Below are 17,051 nucleotides of genomic sequence, written 5' to 3' on the forward strand. Positions count from 1 at the left end.
GCGGTATGGGCCACATGGCACATGGCACATGGCACATGTCATATCATCGATATAAACGAAGATGAAATCTCGAACGGCTCGAACTCGAACTCGAACTCGACTCATCGCGATGAGTGCCATCGTTCCGATACTTCTCGATTCATTTTGCGTGTGAAATTTCATATCAATTGTCGCAGTACTCGTCGCTGCTCGTCGCCATTGGTGCCCATGTGGAACTGTATGTACATACTACGTTATACTATACGTATATCGTATATATATACTGCAATGATAGACCTTATTGTTTTGCCTTGTAAGCAATAATCGTGTTTCGATATCTTGATAGTATATTAAAAATTGAATTTTTCAGTACCAAATACGTAAAACTTATATAGTTTTTCAACAGTATTCAACACGATCCTTCGAATCACTCATCTTGTAAACTGGTCGCGCGACAAGAGACGTTTTAAGTTCAAATTCCACGTATTACGTATTATATTTCTTGCGATAAATTTATATTAGTCGTTAGTCGCTGCAAACGTAACTGGTTAATAAATTTGATCGTGTCATCCATAAATTATACTAGTAAAAAAATGTTGTTGCAACTCATTTCCTATATTTCAAAAGGGCTCTAATGATACCCTTCTGGGTGATGATGCGATAGCATAGACGTATATAATAGACGTATATAATAGACTGCGCATTCCCATTGGAGATCTGTCGCGGAGATGTAAAGGACGGAAGATATGCTTGCAGTGGCACTTCCTTTTCTAATTGACGTTGGTGGGGAGAAGAAAAGGTTAGGAGAAGTGATCACGTGGTTATTGACGCCTTGAATCTTGCTGCGGGAAAAGTATCATCGTGCAATACAATACTCATAAAAATACATGTAAAAATGGTTTGGTATTCAAGAATCAGACTTTATTTATAGTGATACACAATAACAAACTCGTATATGCTCTTAATAGTTATTGGTTCATAATGTAACTATTTATTATAATTAGTTCAACATATGTAACGTTTAATTATAATTTTTTAAATAAAAGTATTTAGTTCATATGAATAAAATTAGATAAGCAAAATAACTTGTTGCACATGTAATTAACGTAAAATACGCTTTATCTATAAAATATATAATATATTATATTCAAATATAATATCATAAATCTGCAAAAATATAAACAATAATATGTGAAAATATAATTATTGGTTTTGAAAAATAACAATTCGATTGTGAAAACTTCTTATTCGTTTTACATTTTCACTTAAAGTTTTGCCTTCGTGATATAATCTTATAGAAAAATATTTTTTCAGAATATTATTTAATAATTCATTTTTATGATTATTAATAAAGGATTTTTCAATTAGAAAATTCAACTTTTCAAACATATTAAATGACAGTAATAATTTTTTAGCAGAAATCATTAATTTTAGCAGCACGTTCTTTGTAGATAAAAGATGTTTTGTGCTTCGCAGTACTTAATTTTTCTGCAGTTTTGCAAATTTTTATTACATCAGCAGATGGTGACAATAAACCTCTTCTATTTTTCATATTATCTAACGTAGGTGCTGTATTCTATACAAATATCACATTTCAACGTTTTTTTTAAACTGTTTACTACAGGAACGAATATAATTCTGAAGTAGTAATGTACATTGCTGGTGCTGTAGTAAACAGTTTAAAAAAAACGTTGAAATGTGATATTTGTATAGAATGTTTGGAAAGTGATATAATTTATTCTGAACTTCAAAAAATTAAAAACAGAGCACCTACGTTAGATAATATGAAAAATAGAAGAGGTTTATTGTCACCATCTGCTGATGTAATAAAAATTTGCAAAACTGCAGAAAAAGTACTGCGAAGCACAAAACATCTTTTATCTACAAAGAACGTGCTGCTAAAATTAATGATTTCTGCTAAAAAATTATTACTGTCATTTAATATGTTTGAAAAGTTGAATTTTCTAATTGAAAAATCCTTTATTAATAATCATAAAGATGAATTATTAAATAATATTCTGAAAAAATATTTTTCTATAAGATTATATCACGAAGGCAAAACTTTAAGTGAAAATGTAAAACGAATAAGAAGTTTTCACAATCGAATTGTTATTTTTCAAAACCAATAATTATATTTTCACATATTATTGTTTATATTTTTGCAGATTTATGATATTATATTTGAATATAATATATTATATATTTTATAGATAAAGCGTATTTTACGTTAATTACATGTGCAACAAGTTATTTTGCTTATCTAATTTTATTCATATGAACTAAATACTTTTATTTAAAAAATTATAATTAAACGTTACATATGTTGAACTAATTATAATAAATAGTTACATTATGAACCAATAACTATTAAGAGCATATACGAGTTTGTTATTGTGTATCACTATAAATAAAGTCTGATTCTTGAATACCAAACCATTTTTACATGTATTTTTATGAGTATTGTATTGCACGATGATACTTTTCCCGCAGCAAGATTCAAGGCGTCAATAACCACGTGATCACTTCTCCTAACCTTTTCTTCTCCCCACCAACGTCAATTAGAAAAGGAAGTGCCACTGCAAGCATATCTTCCGTCCTTTACATCTCCGCGACAGATCTCCAATGGGAATGCGCAGTCTATTATATACGTCTATGTGCGATAGTATGTACGTGACTGAGGTGAGTGATCTGATGGTCATCTGCTGTCATCGTCTGCTACTAGCGATCACGATTTCGGTTTCGGTCAATTGGGTTCAGATTGCCGTCTAGTCTAGTGCGTGGTGTAGTTTTTTCGTTCCTTGTAATCTTTTCTACGAGTCACTGAATTTCGCAATATATTGGAATTGGTTTGTCTTTTTTTAGGATGACAGGCCTGACGCACCACACACTAATGACCACACTGACCACACCACGTTGACAACGTCTCTGCTCCCGAGGCTCCCGTTCAGTTAAGAGCGATAAAATCGCTGCAGAGAGTGCAGAGCGACGACGCGGACGCGAGATCGGCGAGATTCGACACCGGCAATTCGGATGGAAAATTCGGTCGGCCATTCTCGATTAGAGCGTGAATTATTTAGAGAGACGACGTTTGCGACGAGACGGTGATCATGGTGAGCGCGAGCAGCGTCGTGGCGCATCTCGTGAAATTGCTGGTGACTGCGGTATGCATGAGACACCTCGCCGAGCCCTACCGGGCGAAGGCCCTGCCGATTACGTGGTCCTTGCGTGCCTTTCGAATCCTCTTCATGCATTCAATCCTGGGGATCTTCAGATTTGGTAAGACTTTAATGTTACTCTTTAACACTTTTGAATCCGTCGCCCGTCGCCTGTCGTCTCCTTTCTCAGATAAATCTCATTTCCATCGAGATGTCGACGTAAAATCAAAATCTTGATTCTCTAAGATTACTTGGTAATCTTAGAATGAGATCGTAACAGCGATCAAATTGTATATCAGTGTGTCGCTGTTCTTCCAATTGTGAATTTCCGACATATTTTTTTCTCCTAACTGCATTCTGCAACATACCTATATATACCTTCTCTCGACAAACTGCTTTTTTAAATCACTACCCTCTTCGTTTAAGATGCAATAACTTATAGGTATGGACCACCTAAGATTCCATGTCATAATTTTGGGGGGGTCATGGCGAAGAATGATTGATACAAAATGACACATGGCCACACATGGTATTTAATTTTTGTATCTAAATCAGGAATGGGAGAGGAAGATGTTTTCCACATTTACCAACATTAAGGATTTATGGTAATTCATGCAAATTATTTGCTATGGTTGGAACACGTGAGGAACTCTGACAAGAACACATTCCATTGTAGAATACGTTTGCCTTAAATTTAAGATTTTTGTATTTCTCTCATCAGTTACCTCATCAGTTACTACTTTTACTGCTTTTAATTCTCTTTAAAAAGATTTTAAGTAGGTAACTTTAGGCGGAATATTAGTATTATAATGTATATACATTATTAGAAAATTCTAACCCCTACGATTCAGCAACTTGAAAGCTCTCGCCTTCACGTGCACGTTTACAGGAATGTTTTAGCACACACATCACACATCCACTACGATATTAAATTTTTTTTTGTATTTGATGTGAGTTTTGATGAGCACTATTTCACTTTATTACTGTCCTCTCTAATTGTATATCTACGTAATATTATTTCTTACATGTTCCAACAACTTGATAACGATCTAATAGTTTATAGTATGGTCATGTGATCAAATTACATTTATTTGCATATACACTATTTTTTATAAATTATTGCACAGTTATAACATCGACGAATCTTGTATCCTTTTAAAGTCACTTGAATATATCATGTGCGTATGTATTTTTTTTCTTATTAAGTAAGTTTTTAATTATTATTTTAACGTTTCAGGAGTTCCATTTACTTCGTCATCGACACCTACAGCAAGATGCTTCCGAAGTTTTTACGATTGGTTTTCCAATGTCATTGAAATTGTTCCTTTGGCATTGCTGACATCTGGTATATTGAGTGCATATCAGATAGACGAAAGGATTCGTATGCTGCTATTGTTTCTTGGTACAGTACCGATATTTTTTCCACTAGCAATAAAACAGAAGGAAAGCCAAATCAGGAAACTGCGTTTTTTGATCAATATTACTGTCGTGTTACAAATACTGGCGATAATGATACTCGGCTTGAAAAACGGCAATTATAATGTCATTAGTTTAGTTGCTTCATATACTTTTGAACGTTTCTTCGTGGAGGAGTTTTGTTATCGGTACAGTATACCGTATACCGATTTGATGCAGTATTGCATATGCTTTGTGGAAGTCTTCACAGTATCAACGCTCAAGGAATTGTAAGAAATATGAGACTTGAACTTTTTACTATTCATCTATCGCCTATATTTCAGGCGACTGTCATTCGAGGTTCAACACACTGTTCGATTATACTTGATATAAAAAATGTCAATTTTAAAAATGGTATAAAAAAATCTGTGCCATTATAGTTATAACATTGGTTGTCTTGCAACAATTGTTCGATAAATAGATGATCCCTATGATATACAAGGATAGCGTCAATTTTGCTATCAGCTTGCAAATTAATTGACATAAGTCGGAACAGAAATTTTCCTATGTATTTTATATGTGTCAGAAAATACTGCCAATTTTTAAAGCGAGATAATACAATGCAATATAATATGCGAAAATCATTTTTTAAATCTCTTTTTTATATTTATTTTTATATAGAAGGTAAATAAAATTTGTAATTTTCTTGTAACAATTTGTTACATTTTATATGATATAATTAAGTTTTAGCGAAAAAAGAACAGCACTGAACTTTCTGACACAGTTAATATAGTTACTTAATAAACAATTCCAAGTGTTGCCAATAACCTAGGATTTACCGAGACCGCTCTTTTAAGGGGATCCTAAAGTGAAGGCTGAACTTCCTCGACGTCGGTAATGTCAACATTTCTAATCCTGTTTTCTATGTCATATATCTATGGCCGGTATTCATAATCAGACCTTATTTTAAGACTTTCTTAAGTAATATTTTAAGATGCTAATACGGCTCTGTGATTGGTTAATGGCATCTTAAGATCGTACTTAAGACGGACTTAAATATAAGAACCGACTATGAATACCGGCCTATATCTGTCCTTGTCTAACGAGAGGCATTTGTCCTTGTTTCGATTGCTGCGCCATCTCTCGCTACACGCAATGTCAACCTGAATGTGCTTTTGCACATATAAAAGTTTATTTAAACTAATCTTTTTTTCTAGGCTTTCAATCTTAGATCTAATTGCACGATATTGTTCTTAAATGTTGTCCCTAGGTCATGCCGGTCTAATTTTGTGGATATTTATTGTGGAATTTTTGTACAAAGTACAAAGCAAATATTGTCGTCACGTGTACCAAAAATTAACAAAAATATTAATTTTTTCTCGTTTTCGATATAAATTCGATCACCATGACCTAGATTTTGATGCGTACTTTAATTCTAGACAAGAATTTTGCATTTCTATAAAGCCACGTAAAAGATTAGTGCTAAGAAAAAAAGCCGGTATTACAGACGGATTTAGGATCCCCTTAATGGACAAATTAAAAAAGCGCACGATAAATTGTGCATGAATTCAATTTGTATAGTCGACTTTTTTACTTATAAGACTTGTGTATATAAAAAGATAATCGATTTGATCGGCCTATTTAAATACTACAGATACACAAACAAATGATATATTACAAGTATGATCTTTTTATAAGTAATAACGACTGATGGTGATTTGTTTGACTTTAATATTAATATCAGTAATGTGAAGACTGCTTGTTATCTTGACTTATTATTTAGGCAATTTTTTGTCTAGAACAACTAGAACTAGAACTTTAAAGGAAATGATGATCTATCCCGATAACGACGCCATTAAAGTACAATTGTTCAACAAAATAATTGCTCCAATTTCAAGACTTACGTACTGCAATTTAAATTTACTGTATATCAGGATTGTATATCAGGACATTTTGTCTATCATATTTTGATATGTGATCTATGATAATTATTTTCTCCCGCAAAATTTTGCTATGAATCTACTGGAAAAATTTACATCGCATTTTTTAAATATAAACTTTTTCTTACAAACTTTATCGTGTTTATTCATTCAATATTATCACGATTCTCAAAAATGGTTTTAATATAAGAATTCTTTATCGATATCATAAATTACTGCACATACAAGCACATTGAAGCCATATGTTTAATGTTAAATAAATGTAACCATTATCATCACGTTTGTTATCGAGAAGCTGTCCTTGATCTAACGAATGTATTTTGTATAATGGTATAATATGGTAGAAAAATTCAACGATTTTCCATGAAAATCTTCGTATTCGTGGAACAGAGTGGAATATAGTCGAGATGATTTTAGAAGCGACTTTTGCTTGTCTATGTGCCTATTTATTCTTAGCTGTTTCTAGCATCTTCATACTTCGAAGCTATTCGTACAATCGGTATTCACCTTACTACCTATTCACCTTATACATATTATTATACGTATGTGTATTATAGGCACGCTTATAACACGCTATCGGTATAACTAAAGCTCATTTATTTGGAGTCTAAGTGATATGAAATTTTCACGTGTTAAAACATAATATAACATATAGCAAATTTATATTGCATAATAAATAATTTATTATCAGAGATTTTAGTGACGCGACTATTTTGTTTTTGCTTTTTTATACGATTTCATTTCTTTGGTAATTTCTATCTTTCAGTTTTGGGTTCATTGTAAGTGCTAGGATCCTTTGCAAAAGTAGCGAAGCTAAAGATATCGATATATTATATTCTCATATTATATTGTTTTATATTTTTATATTCTTCAGTATATCGATTCCATTTTTCAGTGTTGCATATGCGACATATCTCGATTCACTAATATTCCGATATTCGGATAATTAATTCATCAAATTATCTGATTACTCAAATTCGGTTACTCATATTCGAACGATCTGAATGATTTGGGTTGTTAATATTTGAAGGGTCGAATTTATTAACGGCTTCAAATCATCCGTTACGAAAGATAGAACGGAAAATTAATTGCTTAGCGTTAGAGTTAGGCTATATCTTATAGCTATTCCCCCGTTTCTTCCATTTAGCTATTCCTGGTTCTGAAAGAATATTTTCCACAGCGGAAAATGTTACGTTCAAAGAAATTATCTATCATCATAAATGCATAGTTTTCGTAAAACTAAGGGGTTTCAACACCCTGTATATGTGTTATATGTGTTATCGCGTATTTTTATCACTTATTTATTCATTATATTTATATTCACTTTTATAGCTATAATTATTTGAGAGAGAAAGAGAAAAAATATGTCAAAATTTTACAAGTGCAAAAATTTCTCTAGATTGACTGCCCGGGTAATAATTCAGCGATCCAATTTAGCGACCCAATATTGACATCATGTGGGGCAGTTTTATCAAAGCTGGGCGATATAAAACGAGCGATTAATGGCTAACGTGACAACAAGCTACCCAGATAGTAAAACATGAGTGTGCAAAATTGCGCAAATTATTACTGAAAACAATTTATGTATTGTTATCACAAACACGAGTCAGATCCGTTTAGGATTCATATTTATGGTGATTTTGCAGTAAAGATGTATAAATTGTTGTTACTAACTATATTTAAATTGTTTCTATTAATATAAAATATGTAAACAATTAAAACTATATATATATATATATATATATATATATATATATATATATATATATATATATATATATATATATATATTGCCTCAGAGTTCCGGGGGTAAACTGTTGCTGCAAAAATGTATCGGATATTAAATAAACCATATTGCTTGAAACAAATTCAATACCGTTGCTGAGCATTTGCGGACGCAGCTTTACACGTTATTTGCGCAAACACTCCGTCACGATCGTTTACGCACACATTTCGTAAATATGACAGACGTTTTGCTATCTGGGTATATTTCAATGAATGAAAACTTGAGCCTCATAAAATTCGAATCATATTCAATTTAAACCTACGTTAAAAGCGAAATATATAGATTCCGTTTTATATATTTGCCATTAGCATAGAGAGAGCTAGTAAATACTGTTGCGACAATAGCAATTAAACGCCGCGGTAACGATATCATTCGTTTATGTTACAGTTTCGCCTACTGTACTGCAGGGGAAACTATGGGGAGAGTTGACTCTAAAAGAGAGGTTTATTCATCCAACTTTATTCTTTTTAAAAAAGGCGGGTGAACTTATAAAGATATTTTGAATACATCAATTTTATAATATACTAGGGTGGGTCAACCCTCCCCTGTTTCCCCTAAAAGATGAACCATTTTAATTCTTAGGAATGGCCGCGCGCGTGACGTTGGGATTGAGAAATTCCGTTAATTTGGTCCGAGTTGAAATTGCATCGTAAAATTTGGCACGATAGTGCAATAGCCATCGGATTTATTTATCTCGGTCGGCGACGCGTGGTTACACCAAAAATATTTCTAATAAGACTATTTAGCGTGCGTCACGCGCGGTAATGGCTCACACGGCTCACGGGCGCGATAATATTGTCATAACGAGTAATTTGTTTTTGAAAATGTAAATGAATATGCCCTATATATATATATATATATATATATATATATATATATATATATAAATATGCTCTCCGCCGATCAGCAGCTTTGTTCCGATTGATATAATAATCTCGGCGATCGGGCAACGGGATAACGGATGAGGAAATATCTCCGGTTTTTTTCCCTCGCCTGGAAGATGCGCGAACGGTGATGAATCGTTTACGTGAGGCCGCCGCGCCGCGGCCGGAGCGGAGGCGCGAGAGAAGGAGCGGCCCGATATATTTTTACATCGTTCCGGCTGCATGTTAGATATATAGAGTCGCGTTGTAACGGTTTGCAACCACGAGCCACGAGTACGCGTAGGCAGCAGCCTAAGAACGGCAATACGTTGCCCCATTTCAAACTTGGAATATCATCCGACGCCGACGGACGATTTCACGGCGCGCGGCGGGATGGTCCGATTCGAGCGAGGCCAATTTTCGTTTCTGTTTTAGCGCGAATACATACCGCTTGGAATTATTCTATTCGTCTATATTTATCACGCGGATATAAAAATATCACTGTATAGTTACGTAAATGCCGTTCAGTTACGACAATTTTTCTCTTTCTCTCTTTTTCTCACTCTCCTCATCTTTCCTCATGTACGGACGTAGGTACGAATTCATTCATAGATTCGCACACTTCCAATACGCGCTATATAATATCCTACGTGTATCGTTCGCCTGACGATAATCTGGCATTTTAAAGATCGCCCGCGAAGCTTCGACCGCGTCAACAAGCGGATATAATTATTGGAATGTGACGATTTTTCGCAAACTTTGATCTTATATAATAGCAACATATATCTCAGACAGCACGCATGTCCAAAATCCAAATGCAAACTCCATCGGGACATATGACGTGCTGTCTACGATGTTTCATCGCTAAATAAATGCCGTGTAGGATTATAGAAAAGATCCCCGACGTACAAGACATAGCAAGGGCTATATATTTACGATAAAAATGTTTCGTCGTAACGTTCGGTGAATGCCAATTTTCCCTCTAGCACGAAATCTGTTAGCCGCGTCGAAACTTATCGGTATATAATTGCGCGATATAACAGCGTTTGTACATACGACCTTCGCATAAATGACAACGCGCGGATGAGAGGCCGTGGTATTCACTTTTATAACATATTTCATTTTTCGTCGGCGTCGCCGCTCTATTTTTGCGTGCGTCGTCTTTCTAGCTGGTTTAGCAAATGCGGAGAGGAAGTCTTTATACTGGGACGGAAGAACCAATTTTCTTCAAGTCCGCCGTTCGTTCTCCATCGTGCGCCACTCTGGTGGTTTGCCTAATACGGTGTGAAAGTTCTCTGGTTTATAACCATCATGGTAAGAATATCAAAGAGATAATCTCGGTTTGGCGAAAAAAGAAACCTGTGATTTAAATACTCGATTCGTAGGAAAAGACTATAAATTCCACATTTTTAGAAAGCAATACGTAAAACGCTGTCTTATAGGTGCTTCTTATAAGAAAAGTATTTAAAAATCACCGTAAAGAGATTTAGATAATACCTCAAAATTGTTAGGATTTTTTTTTTTTTTTTTTTTTTTTTTTTTTATAAATGAATAAAGTAAACTCAAGATTCTCTCTCTCTCTCTCCCTTGGACATTCACAGGAGGACGATGATCAAAAAGTGGCTGTGATGCGTAAGGCGTTCCAAATGTTCGACACAACGAAAAGTGGTTTCATCGAGACTATGAAAATCTCAACGATACTAAATACAATGGGACAACTATTTGACGATGGCGAATTAAAAACCGTGATTGAGGAAAATGATCCCGAAGGTCTCGGCAAAGTGAATTTTGACGGTTTTTGCAAGATCGCCGGTCGGTTTCTCGAAGAGGAGGATGCGGAGGCGATGCAAGAGGAATTGAAGGAAGCGTTTCGATTATACGATCGCGAAGGTAACGGATACATTACCACGGCTACGTTGAAAGAGATTTTAGCGGCGCTCGACGATAAACTTACTAGTTCCGATCTCGATGGAATAATCGCGGAGATTGACACGGATGGTTCCGGTACGGTAGATTTTGACGGTACGTGTAATATATCATACAATACAGGTATAGATAGAATATCACAATATATTATATAATTAATGTGTCTTTTATATAAGACACTCCAGATAGAACAGAAAGTGACAATGAATGGCAAAATGACCTAAAAATCATTATTTTGCCAACATTTTGACATTATTTTGACTTTATTGTGACCAGCTGTTTTATCTGAAACATTGCTTGTAAAATATATACGTATATATGTAATATAAAAAAAATAGTTATAATACATATTATTGAAATGAGCTATTTTATTTATCATTTATTTTAGAATTATTAATGGAAAAACTTAAACCTGTTTACAGAATTTATGGAGATGATGACTGGAGAATGATTGTACATGAAAACGATGACGACTTTACATCGCTCGAAGAGGATCGCTAAGAAGACAATAAACTTTCTTAATAAAATAATATTTGTGCAAAAGACCGTGAATTTTATTATCATTAGTTAATCTTGACTTGTACGTGTATTATTATAGGTAGGACATTCGAGGAAGCGCATAAGGAAAATAGGTACATAGAAAGAGGAACATATTGCGTTATAAGTAAATATATCCAGAAATTTGCGTTTTAGGGCAATTTATTAATTGCATTTGCTACAATAAACTGACAAATCTTTTTTTTTACATTGGATGAAAAAATAGCTTTTGGTCAAGCATCGTAACGTCTAACGATATCATACATCTATTATATCTGATTTATAGGAACATTTCACTGATATTGCACTTCGTTGGTGGGCTGGCCTTCATGCTGAATGTGGACGGTTTGAACATAGAGATTAGGCACGGAAAGGGCACCGGGGGTCAAGGGTCTGTCCAACGGGTAGCCAAGAGGTTTACCGTCGAGAGAGATAGCTCCACCGATGATTTCAGAGATGTGCTTATTCTGATAATATTGGCTGACGGATGCGTCCTGAGTTTTTTGTCCTTGACCTTGACCCAGGATGTTTTGGAAACCACCGGCGTGATATTGTCCGCTACCGGTATATCCTACACCCAATCCTTGCTGTTGTTGGCTCTGTCCTTGATAGGTAACGGGGTATTTGCCCTGGATTCCATGCTGAATACCACTCTGGACGCCTTGGTTTTCCTGGGAGTATTGCGCACCTTGGACACCTTGTACACCTTGGATACCTTGTAAACCTTGTAAACCTTGTACACCTGACTGCACTCCTTGGATTCCATGGATACCCTGTTGCAAGCCATGTACACCAATTGGTACTCCACTTTGGACTCCTACTGTACTTTGTTGGCCGTGTTGATTCTGTCCCTGCTGTCCTTGGTAGATACCCTGATGTTGACTCCATTGTTGCTGTCCTTGGATGTTTTGTCCATGTTGTCCTTGTTGTCCCCATTGTCCCTGTTGTCCATGCTGGCCTTGCACACCGTAGACGTTATATCCCTGTCCTTGGCCTACTTGGTACTGAGAGTGCGTGTACGGGTACTGTCCGTGTTGTTGAGTGTAGAGGTTAGCAACATGGTTCCTTACAACTGTAAAGAAGAAATTGCTTATTTTTTTATGCTACTCAATAGCAAGCGGTCTTGTCTCTCTGATATCGATATAGCGTACCTTGATTCTGTTGCTGATTGATCGGCAGAGTTTCTGGTACAACCTCCACAGTCTGTTTCACACCGACTACTTTGCCAGCTTGGTGCTGGATCTGTTGATAATCCTCGGTACCAACTACTTGATATTGGCCTTGTGCGTAGGTCTGATATTGTTCTGGGACCACCGGTCCGTAGGGCACGTTTTGTTGTCCCGGTTGAGAGATCACAACCAACAGCTGAACTGGGAGTCCTTGACCTTGTTGACCCTTGGGAAGAGCCAACCTAGCTGGGAAACCAAAGAGCTGCTGTGGCTGAAAAAATATTAACGTTTAGTCTTACATCACTCATCGAAATAATCGTCGATGCAAAATATCTATACAAAATAGAAAGAGAGAAAAATAATTACCTGGGTGATATAGTATGGTTCTTGGGCATTAATAGCATTGTTGACGCCCTGTTGAATTTCCTGAACAGACGGCCAGTCGTGGCTCTGGCCTGGTGCTTGCTGGGATTGTCTAACGATGACATTCTGTCCTTGTTGAACTGTAAAACAAAGATATTAGACAATTTAATTGTTTAATAAAATAATCAATGAATGTGTGTGTGTGTGTGTGTGTGTGTGTGTGTGTGTGTGTGTGTGAGAGAGAGAGAGAGAGAGAGAGACGTTGTGTGTATGTACGGTGGATAACCATGCAATCGAGTACATACGGTTAGTTATGAATTGGTCAAGTTCGACGAATTGGTGCCTGTGTTGAGAAATGCTGATGGGTTTGCCATTATAATCGTATTTCGGTCCCAAGTAGACGCGGACAACGGCATCAGGGACGTTCTGCTCGCTCTGAACAGTGATCTGATATTCGTAGGGTTTGTGGTCTAATCTCTTCACTTGCGCTTGGATGTGTTGTTGCTGTTGTTGTTGATGCTGCTGCTGCTGTTGCTGCTGCTGAAGCTGTTGTTGTTGTTGTTGTTGTTGGACTTGATGTTGTTGACCGACTTGTTGTTGGCCGACTTGCTGCTGAGTAATTGCATCGAGATCAACATAGTAATTGTTGAAGAGAGTTACCAGTGGGCTAATTTGAACGTCCTGGATGCTAACGCCAGGCAAGAGGATGTCGTTATATTGGTACGCGGGCAAAGAGTTTTGGTATTGTTTGAACAGTTGAATAACGTTCTGGTAAAGCTGATAGAAAACTGGGTCGCGAACAGCAACTTGTCCCAATTCGACAACGGAAGGAGTGTAATCGTAGATATTCTGTGCTTCGGGAGCATTGCCGAGAAGTTGACGCGCGGCGGCTTGAAGACTGCCGTAGTATCTGCGGTAGAAAATTTATTGTCATAAGTATTGCGATATTAGTAAGTTATACTGATATTGATCAGTCAAATGATTAGTTGATAATTAACCTTGGGTTAACACTTCTGCCGGTTCCTTGGATAAGTTCTCCAAGAATGTTCAAACCTTGCGGCTGATAAAGAGAGAGGAAGGCGGCTTGCGGAGTGATGACATGTCCAGAGTCAATAGCTTCGATCAATCTTTGTTCAATCTTCCTGACAGTCTGGATAAGGTTGTCGTTTTTGGGGCTGAGCTGCAGATTCTGAGGACGTCCAGGGAATTCGAGTCCGTTTGTGTGACGGAGGTGCGGTTGATACGGTGCTTGTACGTTGTCGTAGTCGATGTCCTGGATTGGACCCAATCCGTTCGAGAGACGGTTCAGTTCGTAATGAGCCAGCAGTTGTTGGTGAAGATAATAATAAATAGATCCCTGACCAATTTGACTTTCCTGATTCTGAATGCCTTGTTGTTGGGCAGGCGTTTGCTGACCGTGCTAGTGTTATATATTTAAAGAATGTTTAATATATATACATAAAACGCAAATTTCAATGAAACAAATTATAAATATATATTTTTCTTTTTATATGAGAAATTGTTTTTATTTGTATTTAAACGATGCACGCTTACCGGCAACAAATATCCAGCGAGATTCACGAGGCCGTAGTAGTTGGCGAGGCCGACGTCTTGCGTGAAGTAAGAAAGTTGTTGTTCACTGTTGGACAATTGGGCGGAATAGTTAACAGGAATTACAACTTGGTTGTAGCCTTGTGCAACACCTTGTGAAACACCTTGTACAGCAATGTTCTGGGCTTCCTGGATAATCCTAGCATCGAAATAGTACTGAGGAATGATTTCGTACAGAGGCGGCAGAACGACACCCTGCGTCTCCGGATGCTGAAGAACGGCTCCAATGAAAGCCTTGAGGAATTGTTGTTCATTAACGTGAACGCGGGCCCATGCGGCGGTTGCCAGTAACGTCGGGTAGTTCTTAGTGCCTAATAAGATTCTATACAGGAGGGAAACTTCCTTGCGAAGCTGGCTGATGGAGCTCGAATAGGCGGTGCCTTTTGGCTGAACCAAACCGGCCTGTACAGCGCCAACATAGTATTGGACAAGGATCGGATTTTCATATTGTTGGATGTTATTTTGGATGTCATAGGTGGTACCAAGGATCTGCAGCTGCTCGTTTGGGATTTCTTGAGTAATCTGTTGTAGCAACAGTATAACGTCTTGTTGCTTCTTCAGAAGATCTTGATCAGCTAAAGAAAAGTAAAGAAATGATCACGTGCATCGCATTCCTCGATTTGAGTTCAATATAAACATTAATATTGACTATCAGACAAGTATTTATTATATGTATATTACATGTATAAAGCTTATTAATAGTCTAAATCATATAAAAAGTATAGAAACGATAAAAACGGCAGTAATTTTTTTCTCAAGTAGGTATTTACGAAGATTATACAGTGTCCTTTGATCGCGAGAAATAAGGAGAGATATAGAAAAAGAAGAGAAAAAGAGAGAGGGCTATAGAGAGAACATAAAGGTAACCGGATAGAACAGCGATCACTTACCAGCCTGTTGTTTCTGCTGCTGTTGCTGTTGCTGGGGTAGAGCCGCCCCAAAAGCTGCCAGAGCCAGTAGAACGATCGCGCACTTCATTGTGATGCCGTTAATGCCGTTTGCCGCATGCTGTCTACCGAGCGGTGCGGGTCTTTTATACCAAAATCGTATCGAACAAAGACATTATCGGCGACCTGTTGACCTACCACCGTGCAAGATTTCGCTGTCTACGCGCGATATCCCTTGTTATTTCGAATGGATCGAAGTTGATCGAAGGTTATAATGATAAAAATTCTTTTGAGCAAGACAAAGTTGCATCACCAATTATATGGGGTCAGAGCTTTGTATCTTCATTTTTGGCAATTTCTTGTTCTTTAATTCTATACCGTGTTAGTATAACAACATTTGTATGTAAATATCACTTTTTTAGTTGTATATATATAAACATAAGTTTGCCTTTGAGCTGGGTTATTTTTCTATTAATTCTCCTGTGAAAGTGAAATCTCACTTCATTAAAACAAAAGCGAGATATAAATGATTCCGAGAGACTCGTCTATTTGTATATGGGGCCTTTTCATGCTGACGCTCAATGCTTGATTTGGGCGTCACAACTGGTCACGTGACCAACTTCATCGGTAAGAAGGCGAAATAGCATCAAATATGCGAGCGTCAAAATAAGCAATTGAAGGTGCCTTTTCATGCTGACGCTCGACGCTCATTTTCAGCGGCAAGAAGGTCGCATGACCACACGTGACGTCGGCGTCAATTGAAATTCATGAAAAGGAAAACAGCGTCAAAATTTCGGCGTCTTCGCGCTGCTTTGGCTTCGACGCTAAAGCTGAGAAAATCCAGCTTTCTTTGCTTGACGCTAGCGTCAGCGCGAAATCACGTGATTTCGCGATACGCTGAAACGAGCGTCCCATGAATTCGCACCTTGACTGAAACGAGCGTCAAGCGTCAAAGCTGAACACAGTTGAGCTTTTGCCATTTGACGCTGGAATTAAAAAGACTATCACGTGACCTACCACGTGATCAAGTTTGACGCCCAAATCGAGCGTCGAGCGTCAGCATGAAAAGGCACCTTTTTATATTTAAATATACGTAATTTTAATATATGATTGAACAAATTCTTTGAACAAAAATTTTTGAATAATTTAAATAAAAATTAATTAACTCAAATTAATTTCGAGAAATTTACTTTTCTTCTTGCAATTTTCTGTAATTAAACACAGAGTACCTTACACAATTAAATAATTTTGAATAATAGGAATTAATTTTTTTTATCTCCCAATGTCTCGTAACAATTAAAACAAATAAATTGTAAATGAAAAAGGTATTATACAAAGTAATTCTATAAGTCCTGTAAAGTCTCCCGCAATCGCCAGTTTCGTAAATGAGATATTTATAGCTTCACACAATGAACTGTTATCAATTCCTTTTAATTGTTC

General features: G+C 36.5%; 3 protein-coding genes across 6 annotated transcripts; 2 read left to right on the forward strand and 1 right to left on the reverse strand.

Annotated features, from left to right (window-relative positions):
* The first annotated feature begins 2,196 nt into the window (after window positions 1–2,196).
* On the forward strand, window positions 2,197–7,168 carry LOC143893724 (uncharacterized). Of its 3 annotated transcripts, none has more exons than XM_077399429.1 (3): window positions 2,197–2,752; window positions 2,842–3,255; window positions 4,372–7,168. In XM_077399429.1, the coding sequence occupies exons 2-3, from the start codon at window positions 3,087–3,089 to the stop codon at window positions 4,821–4,823; spliced, it is 621 nt and encodes a 206-aa protein (XP_077255555.1). In that variant the 5' UTR covers window positions 2,197–2,752; window positions 2,842–3,086; the 3' UTR covers window positions 4,824–7,168. The 3 variants fall into 3 exon arrangements, with proteins under 3 accessions (XP_077255555.1, XP_077255556.1, XP_077255557.1); XM_077399430.1 differs by having other exon boundaries at window positions 2,197–2,658; XM_077399431.1 differs by having other exon boundaries at window positions 2,653–2,761.
* Window positions 4,397–11,587, forward strand: Tpnc25d (Troponin C at 25D). Of its 2 annotated transcripts, none has more exons than XM_077399438.1 (3): window positions 4,397–4,536; window positions 10,720–11,140; window positions 11,467–11,587. In XM_077399438.1, the coding sequence occupies exons 2-3, from the start codon at window positions 10,747–10,749 to the stop codon at window positions 11,493–11,495; spliced, it is 423 nt and encodes a 140-aa protein (XP_077255564.1). In that variant the 5' UTR covers window positions 4,397–4,536; window positions 10,720–10,746; the 3' UTR covers window positions 11,496–11,587. The 2 variants fall into 2 exon arrangements, with proteins under 2 accessions (XP_077255564.1, XP_077255563.1); XM_077399437.1 differs by lacking the exon at window positions 4,397–4,536 and adding an exon at window positions 10,288–10,432.
* A 138-nt stretch (window positions 11,588–11,725) lies between these two features.
* Hex110 (hexamerin 110) lies at window positions 11,726–15,775 on the reverse strand. Its single transcript, XM_077399416.1, has 7 exons — window positions 15,615–15,775; window positions 14,668–15,299; window positions 14,112–14,533; window positions 13,419–14,023; window positions 13,117–13,253; window positions 12,733–13,021; window positions 11,726–12,653 (listed from the first exon to the last, which is right to left on the reverse strand). The coding sequence occupies exons 1-7, from the start codon at window positions 15,700–15,702 to the stop codon at window positions 11,875–11,877; spliced, it is 2,952 nt and encodes a 983-aa protein (XP_077255542.1). The 5' UTR covers window positions 15,703–15,775; the 3' UTR covers window positions 11,726–11,874.
* Window positions 15,776–17,051: the final 1,276 nt, after the last annotated feature.

Source organism: Temnothorax americanus, unplaced genomic scaffold (assembly GCF_048541705.1).
Source record: "Temnothorax americanus isolate GAGA-0224 unplaced genomic scaffold, ASM4854170v1 Scaffold126, whole genome shotgun sequence".
Taxonomy (NCBI): domain Eukaryota; kingdom Metazoa; phylum Arthropoda; class Insecta; order Hymenoptera; family Formicidae; genus Temnothorax; species Temnothorax americanus.